The sequence below is a fragment of the Cornus florida genome, unplaced genomic scaffold (assembly GCF_030987335.1).
Source record: "Cornus florida cultivar Cherokee Brave unplaced genomic scaffold, ASM3098733v1 CherokeeBrave_3.0.0_Hap2_Chr02, whole genome shotgun sequence".
Taxonomy (NCBI): domain Eukaryota; kingdom Viridiplantae; phylum Streptophyta; class Magnoliopsida; order Cornales; family Cornaceae; genus Cornus; species Cornus florida.
The window spans coordinates 3885978-3895381 of record NW_026775572.1 but is presented as its reverse complement, the minus strand read 5'-3'; the positions used below and the strand labels follow the sequence as shown (position 1 = coordinate 3895381).

At 34.7% G+C, this 9404-nt stretch overlaps 1 protein-coding gene across 1 annotated transcript; it reads right to left on the bottom strand.

The window, feature by feature from the left end:
- Nucleotides 1-5118: 5118 nt before the first annotated feature.
- LOC132289388 (F-box protein CPR1-like) lies at nt 5119-6049 on the bottom strand. Its single transcript, XM_059789966.1, has 3 exons — nt 5971-6049; nt 5769-5890; nt 5119-5712 (listed from the first exon to the last, which is right to left on the bottom strand). The coding sequence occupies exons 1-3, from the start codon at nt 6047-6049 to the stop codon at nt 5119-5121; spliced, it is 795 nt and encodes a 264-aa protein (XP_059645949.1).
- Between the last annotated feature and the right edge of the window lie 3355 nt (nt 6050-9404).

Sequence of the window (9404 nt, the reverse complement as noted above, 5' to 3'; positions counted from 1 at the left end):
TAATTAATTAATTTCTTTAGATTTTAAGAGTTATTCAAATTATCCCAAATTAGTATATAGTAAGGATTAAGTCATGGCTATGCCTTATATCAAGTCTAAAATGGAATACAAGCAAGGTACAATTAAGTAGAATTTAAACCAAATTAAGTTTATTAAATTTTTAAATTTAAAAGCTCATTTAAATCATGCCAAATCAATATACAACAAAGATCAAGTCATGACCATGCCATATACCAAGTCTAAAGTGAGTTATATGCGAGCTACCATTAATCATTAATTTCTCAATTTAATTAAAAGACATGCATACAACTTATACATCACTACAAAAACAACTAATTCACTTAGATAATAAACTAGAACACCCCCTACCTCAATAGAGAATTGAATCTCTATAATCCAAAGCAACCAAACTTACAATGGAAAACAAAACTAGGGTTTTATAGAGGAGAGTGAGAGGAAGCAAAAGTATTCCAAGCTTAAAGGTCTAAGGTGAGTGGAAGGAGACCAAAATGAAGTTCAAAGCTTTAAGTCAAGTTTTTCCTTCAATGAAAGCTAGGTTAGGGTTTTGAGAACAAAGGAAATGAATGACATAAAATGAAAAAATAGTGAGTAGAGGATCTAGTATTCCTCCACTCACTAGGTGTTCTTACACTACCTCTCACACACATAATGCAAGACTCACTTTGGAACCTACACTTGTCACCAATCCATGGCTCCTTCCTAGGCTTAATCCTAAACTTACACTTGTCAACCATCCAAGCCAACAAGTGCACCTATATTAGACCAACAAGTGGGTGAATCTCCACCCTTTAAATGTCAAGATATTAAGCTTCCAAGTCACTCCACCCCAATGCCAACAAGTGGCACCATGAGAGTGTGACACTTGTCACACTTTTCAAAAATTACAAAAATGTCATTTTTCAAAATATCTTCCAAATTAAATTGCAAAATGGTCCCTAAGACGAAAAATAATTATTTTACATAATTACATTAAAATTCCAAAAGTCAAGAATATTTCCAAGAAGTTATGCATCCATACCCTTTACAAAAAAAGTAAACATCTAGCATATTTTTCTACAAAAGTAAAATACAATTATCTTGGAATTCAATTATTATAGATGCTTGCAAAGTCAGATCAAATCCAAGCACAAAAGGTAAGGTTATGCAAGGAAAATGATAAACGAGAAAAGGACGAAATAGGAAAAAAGACGAAAAAAAATTACCGAAAAAAGAAAAGAAGGAAAAATGACCAGGTCATTACGACTTTCCTTCCTTTTGTGTTCGCAGTAGGTTCAATAAAAAGGGGCACTTTCCTTTATTATTGATACGCTTGTGCTTGTGCCTTAATTTCATTCTGATTTCCATTCTTACACGGAAACTAGCCGCCTGTGTTGGTGCAAGCTATGGAAAGAAAGGCTCGGTATCTTGCCCAATAGCCGCTTCAGCTGCCAAATAAGGTTTTTCTTCATTCTATATTAAAAGGGGGATATAGGTGGCGTCGCCATATCACTTACACCGACGATCCTCATTTCTTATAATAGAAAAGGAGTGAAGCGAAATGACTGCTTAACGAGAGCAAAGACCACTACAGTAGATGCACCGATTATGGAAGTTATTTGACTCGCACAGCCTCTTCTAGAAGGTCCCTCAAGAAAACATGGCTGCTATGGCTGGGTTTAACCAAAGTCAATCCATCTATAGGTAATTCACGTATTGATGTCTTTCAAGTGGCTTCAAACAAACTATCATGCGCATAGAATAGAAATGTTGCTGTTTCGCCCAAATGTGGTTACCTTAACCAGTCCTATACGGGCTGGGTGTTGAGTTCAGTAGCTCAGTGGTAGAGTGGGTTAGCTGTTAACAGACTGGGCGTAAGTTCAAATCCTGTCTAAAAAAACCTACTTGTGATTGGTTAACTTCGCTTGAAACCCGCCCGATCCACTCTAATGATCAGTTATTTTAGTCGGAACTAGCGGCCAGTAGTGCCATGCTTGATTCGACACCTTAGCGAAGAAAGAAAGAAATGGATATAGTAATTCTTACTACGAAGCAACCATTTCTCCTCCAAATAAGCTTGTTGATAAAATAATCCCTCCTTTACCAATAACAAGAAGGATGCAAAGATGTGAACAACATTGTATAAAACCCAATGTGAAGCCTTTTCTTTTTTCAGGTTTAGTTGCTTGAAACCGTGCTAAAAGCCTAAAATGCATTATGATTTCCCCCTCTTACATGGAAGTCTGTTTATTTATGAAATTCGATTCGGTAATAAAGTCAAAGGTCTTTGATCCTTCATTTGTAAAGGAAAGGGGTGAAATGAGTTCTGCTCCCCATGGTCCGATCACATTGAAACCTTACCCTTTCTCCCAGCAGGAGTAGCCCCTGAAGATCTGTTCACATGGCAAATCCCTTAACCCCCATTGCTGACAATGGTGTTGAGGAGAGTAGATTTGAAAATCAATAAAAGACCTCCTTTACCTCAAGTCAAAGAAAACAATGAGACAAAAACAGACGGTAGGGGATCAGCAGACAAAGCAAGAAAAAGAAAGAAAATAGGAGATGTTGACAAAGAACCTTCCAGGTGAAAAGTGAAGCTCTATTCCTATTCTGTTTTTGACCCATGATGTCTCTCTAGAAGAATTTCGTGACGTAAGTGAGTATTATAGATCTTTTGATCATCCATTCATGAAATGCATGACCAGAATTAGAAAAAATTATGTTTGGTTGACAAGCTAAAAAGACATTCCCATAATTGAACTTTTTATTCTTTAAGAATCATTTTCTCAAATTGGTTCCAAAGTAATCAACTAAATAAGCAGAAAGCATTCAACTTTTAAGAGGAAAATTTTATTGTGTTACACACAGAATAGATATTCTTGACGATTACTTGGCCAAGTGGCTTTGGTTTTTATCGTCGGTGCTTAGTATAATTAAATTATATTTCAAAATTTTTTTTTCACCTCTTCTTTTCCTCTCTTGTATGCAGTGGGGGGCAAAATCAATCAATGTGAATTCAGGAGAAAATGGTTATAGCCCTCTTTTTGATGTTGTTACACGGAAATATGGGCAAAAGAATATGCAATGTTACTGGTATAGTATCATTTAACCATAAAAGGATATAATTTAAATTCAAATAGAACAATAAAAAAATCGAATGACATAATTTGATATTCATAAATTCAGAACATATTTGGATGCCAAAGAAATCAAATAAAATTCTGAAAATGTGTCTCTGCTAAAAAAAGTCCAATGATTGGAGAAATCCTATTTTCCAATGATCATCCTTAGTCTACCTTCTCAACTGGCTTCATCATACAAAATGCATCCTACAAATGCAGTTCTTATTGCACCTTTCCCTCCTATCTCTTTTCTATTATTTCCTGGAACTCAAAATTGTAGAGCATAAAAGGAAGAAACCGTGAACCAAATTATCATTTTTCACAGAACCAGAATTTAATATCAGATAGTCCAGGGAGGCATACTAGCTATTTTATCCTACCATGACTAGGTCTCTAGTTACAGTAAATATAACTAAAGCAGCCAAATAAAATTAACAAAAAATTCAAGAGCATATGAAACCAATCAAGGTCTTAGCCATTGACAGTTTCAAGTCGTCAACAAAGAATCAAGAGGCCTACAAAGCTCCGACTACGCAAAAATAGGTTTACACCTTGAGTCCTTGGTTCCACATTCAATCTAAATTGTTCTTCACAGATGCATGATTGGGATAGAATGGGTAAAGCAAAGCTTACCTAACAGGTAAAAAGTAGCACATACTCTAGTTGGGAAAATTTCAAACAAATTCCAACAAGTGCATGGCAAATTCCACTATAAATTGCCCTTCACAGCCTTTTGACATCTTCATGCTTTTCAGCCTTTTAGCAACCAATAAGCACTAACTGATGAAAGGAATTTATGGAAAATTTGAAAAATGTTGTCCACTAAAAGTTCAATGATCAGAGAAATTATATCCGGGCTACGTAAAAAGTTATAAATTTATAACCATACTTATATTATGGTCAGTTCACCAATCTAGAAATAAGGCTTTCACTTCCCCTCAACATTAATTCCAGCAAAAGAAATTCAAGACACACTTAAACATGGTAATGACAAACCTTCATCAATACTGTATAAAAGAAATTCTAACATAACAATAACCTTATTACTTGTTGATTGACATTGTTTAATTTGTTTCATAACCTGATTTATATCAAATATTTTAGGTGAACATCGTATCACTAAACATTAAAAAGTGAAAGAGGAGCAAGCATGCCATCAATCTAGGTGCAAACTCATAAAACTTAAGTATAGCTCCCAAGACATAAGTAAAGTTGGATGCCTTTAAATTACATGACTTAACAAAAAAAGAACATATATGATACCATAAGAAAAAAATTTCAGTTATTTTTCTTTCCTTCCATCCTCTAACTTTGTAATATCCCCAACTACAGCCCCATTGGTCCAACATCAATCCAAACATGAATTTTCATATTAGGTACTTATGTGGAGCACTGTAATTGATTAGGTTTTATAAGTAAAATTGTACAAAATGGATATCTCATATGTCCCTACCCTTTAGCATCAAGTATTTAATCTCATCTCTGTTCACAATTTCACATAACTACAAAATCACCCATAAGATAGAATATCATCATGCTTAAAACTAGCCAATGTAGGCAAGTTAAAGAAAAAGTCGTCACCTATAAATTACTATCTAAAACGTTCTGCCAAAATCTATTAACCTACCTCTCCAACTTTCCCTCCTCCTCTATTTCTTCTTCCAGTTACTGCTTTAACAGGAATTCATCTGTAAGAGAAACAAAATACAATGTATAAGGTGTTAGGTGACATAAACAGAAGTAAAAAAGAGAGAAAAAAAAAAAAGGGTAATACGATTCTCACCTCGTACTCTCTTAGTATATGTAATACTAGAGGGTGGTAATTCAATGGTCAATACTGGCCTTAGCAGTTGCATGTGACTAGATTACATCACTACTCTGTACAATCCACAGATATTAAAAGGACATCCTTGGTTGAAAATTATTATATCTGGTCATGTCATATGAGAACAAGTTTAACGGTGCAAATAATATAGACAGAGCACAGGCTCATTTTGGGTTACCTCTTCTTTTTATGCATCTTCTTTTGTGCTTGCTGCTTCTCATCACTTTCACCAACACCATGAAGCGGAACAACGCTTCCCAAGCACATATGTGTATTGCGAATGTACCGAAGGCCATGAATCTTAATCGTTGTGACTTTTTCTTTCTTTAAGTCATACCGAAGAAGCATTGCATTGTCCTGTCCTAAAATTAATTCTCTACCGTTCTTTGAATATGCTATAGGCTTCACATAATGAAAGGACTTGATCACACTCCCTTGCACAAAGGAAAACAATTTAGTCCAAGATTCCTTTATTCCATACTCCTTCATCACCCATATGTCAACATGGTAGTCAAAGTAACCGCAATACATACAAAGGCTTCCTCCCAAGTCATCCAAATTCATTGTAAAATTCTTATCTGAAAATTCAGGCGTTGGAACCAACTCATATTCCTCAGATCCAAGATCAAAAACAGCAATCATATACGATGATGCTGGTCTTTCATTGGCAACCCAGTGCAGAGCCCCACTAATGAAAACACCAGGTACCAGATGTACCAGATGCAATAAGGGAAATCTTTTACCCTTCGCCACGGATTCGATTTCACACTATAAACCTTAACTTCAGAATCAAATGCATAATCATCTTTGAGTTGATACTGTACCATCCTCGCCACCTTGTCATCATTGACAACACCATTCACTCGCAGGTACCAGATGTACCAGATGCAATAAGGGAAATCTTTTACCCTTGGCCACGAATTCGATTTCACACTATAAACCTTAACTTCAGAATCAAATGCATAATCATCTTTGAGTTGATACTGTACCATCCTCACCACCTTGTCATCATTGACGACAACATACCCAAACCCATAAACAATGACATGGTCACGGCAGTAGCATCCCCTTTAGCAATAGAGAGGATGTCGGCGACTACATCCATCGGACAGTTTGACATTTTCCGCTGCTTTTAGGGTTTTGTATATATAATAATTTCTCCTTATAGAGGGTTTTGGAAGAATGTTTTAGGGTTCTGATTCCTAGCTTAGGAGGTTTTTGGGTATGCCTGCTTTACGCTTTGGAATGCTGGATTTGATGGGATATGAATTTGGATATAGGATTTGTCTTGTTTAGAATCACAGAATTACAAATAGGATTTGAAAGTTATAAGATTTCAAATACCTTTTTCATTCTAAAACGCAATTTCACGGGATTTGACTGAATAAATATTCTTAATTATATACTTCTTTAATTAATTCCCCAACCCTTCTTCTTATTAAACCGTATCTTATTAAATATATATTACCATATCTCAATCTCTAACATTTTCCTTCTTGTTTTAATGTATGTGTATATATTTTTCCATTGAGTGTTGAGCGTATCCAATTTTTTTATTTTTTATTTTTTATTTACTTCCATATCTTAAATTGCATTTACCATATTGATCCTCAAAGTTATGGAACTTTGGGTAAGACATTGATTTCTCAAATTTACGAAAAGTCTGTATTTAACCGATTAATCCACCACCACTTTTGTTCTTGTACTGAAAAATCTATAATACAAAATTTTATAACCAAAACTCATGCTCCACGCAATCCTTCATAATTCACACCATTTTTTTTTTGTTTGGTATACTCTAACAGATTGATCTACCACAATACAAAATTGTATAACCAAAACTTGATCTACCACCATACAGAATTATATAACCAAAAGTCCGCATTTAACAATTGATCCACCACCTTGAAATTTTAGCAGAATTTTATAAGTAAAAATCATATTATCCAATTCTTCAAAATTCACAGATAAGTCATTTATATATATATATATAAGCCAATATTGCCAATATTATCTTTAATAATTGTTTTTTTTTTTCTTTTTAAAAAAATTTCACGTTTCAGAGTTCCATCACGTAATCATTCTTGTTGTTTACATTCTTGCTGTAACTTTGGAGTATATTTTACAATAAAATAAATATTTCATTTATTATTTAAATAAGGGCAAAAATGGTATTATATTATTTTTATTCAAAATCCTATTTTAAATCCAATTTGTTCCAAACATATAAATAGAATTTCATTTTAATTTCAATTCCTATTTCAATTTAGATTCCTTTTCCAAATCCTAAAATAATTGATTCCAAACAAAGCGTCAGGGTCAGTTAGGTGCAATGGAAAGAGAGGAAAGGAAAGGAAATGAAAGGAGATGGACAGTTAGGTGCAATGGAAAGGGAGGAAAGGAAATGAAAGGAAAGGAAAGGAAATGAAAGGAGATGGAGGGTGATTAAAAAATTGTATTTGGCATAAATGGTTAGAAAGAAAGGGAAGAAATTAAAGAAAAGGGATGGTTTTAGAAAGATATCACAGGTATAAATAGTAACTTTTTTATCTTTCCAAAAATGGGAGAAAATAGAAGGAAAGAGAAAAAGAGGCTTGATGTATTATTTCTGATGCCAAACTTACCCTTACACAAAATCAAGATTACACTAATTTTAAATTTTAGTTTACAAAACAAGAATTACAGAACTTGATTAGTTGATTTAGAAAAAAAATTAAAACAAAACTCATACAAACAAGTTAGCAGTTGCAAAGAGAGAGAGAAGGGGCGCCGGGGGGGGGGGGGAGATAAGCTTGAGAGTTGAGAGACGGGCTGAAGCATGCGAACGGCGAACCAGAACTAGAACAGCGGGCAATGGAAACTAAAGATATGGGTTTTGAACAATCTGAAATGATATGCAGACATGGGTTTTGAACTTTTGATTCTTGCAGACAAACAGATAAATAGAAATATATGGGTTTTGAACTTCTGATTCTTATAGATTTTGTAGTTTGCAGGTGGAGAGAGAGAGAGAGGGCAAGTTTAGAGTTGAGAACGAGAATAGAGAGATAGATGGAGCCAATTGGGGAGGCTGAAATAATTTGCCCTAAAAATATATATATATATATTTTCTAGTGGCCCATCATCCATGAGCCTATAAATTTTGAAGCCCATAAATAATTGTTCTCGCATTCTATTTGTGAGAAGTATATATAATTTAGGGCTAAATGCTCTTATACCTCCTCAAGTTTCAGTTTATTGCCTACATATTAAACCTCAGCTAATTTTGCTCTCACATTCCTTTTTTAAGGTATGATAAAAGTGGGTTTACTATTACACCCTTAGCTTTATTTAACATATATCTAAACAAGCTGTGAAATAACAATATTACCACCTTCTGAAACTTCACCATCCTTCCTTCAATTTTCTCAGCACTCTCTTTCTCTCTCTAGAATTCCACTCGTTTTCTCTCTCTAAAATGGCTCCCAAGGCCGATAAGAAGACAGCGGCGGAGAAAAAGCTGCCAAAGGAGAGACGTCCTAGGAGAAGAAGAAGTGGTTCAAGGCCGTGAAGGAGGAACTGAATCGGCCGGGAAGGAGGAACTGAATCGGCCGTGAACTTGCTGCGGTGGTCGGAACGGTGAGGTCGGCTGACTTGCGGCGGCTTAGTGTTACTTGCAGAGAACAAGAATGTTTTGGAGGTATAATTGAAGATACCCAACCTCCAAATTCTTCAGTTTTGCCATTAGTTTTATTCTAATTTGTGAATTTGGGATTATTTTGCAGGCTGCAAAGATCACAGGTGAAGAGTGGAAAAGCATGACAGAGAAACAGAGAGAACCTTATGAAGAGGTTTACTTCATGCCCAACACATCTTTTTATTTGTTTATGCCCTGAGCAAGATCTTTTTGCTAATGGAACCAATTTTTTTTTTAATTGAAACTTGTAGATGGCAAAGAAAAACAAGGAGAAATATATGGAAGAAATGGAGGTTTACAAGCAGAAGAAGGAAGAGGAAGCTGCGAATCTGAAAATGGAAGAAAATGAAACGATGAAAATTTAGAAGCAGGAAGCCTTGCAATTGCTGAAGAAGAAAGAGAAAACAGAGAACATAATTAAGGTTCTTTTATTCTTATACATTGATTAACATGTAATTGTTGGATATTGTTGTTTATGAAACTTCAATGCACAGGCTAATATTGAACTGTACTATCTGCAGAAAACAAAAGAGAAGAAGAAGCAAAAGGAAAAGAAGAATGGTTGCTTCCTTGCACACCCACCGTGGCAATCCTTGCCCACTGATCAGAAACAAATTGCAAATGGAAGCAAATTAAAAATAAAAATATATTTGAAATAAAGGAGGGTAATTTAGGTATTTTATTTTATCATTAAAAAAAAAGGAGCATGAGAGCAAATTAAACCAAACCTCGTGGGATGTATTAGCAAAATTGGCTGAGGTTTAATACGAGAGAAATAAATTGA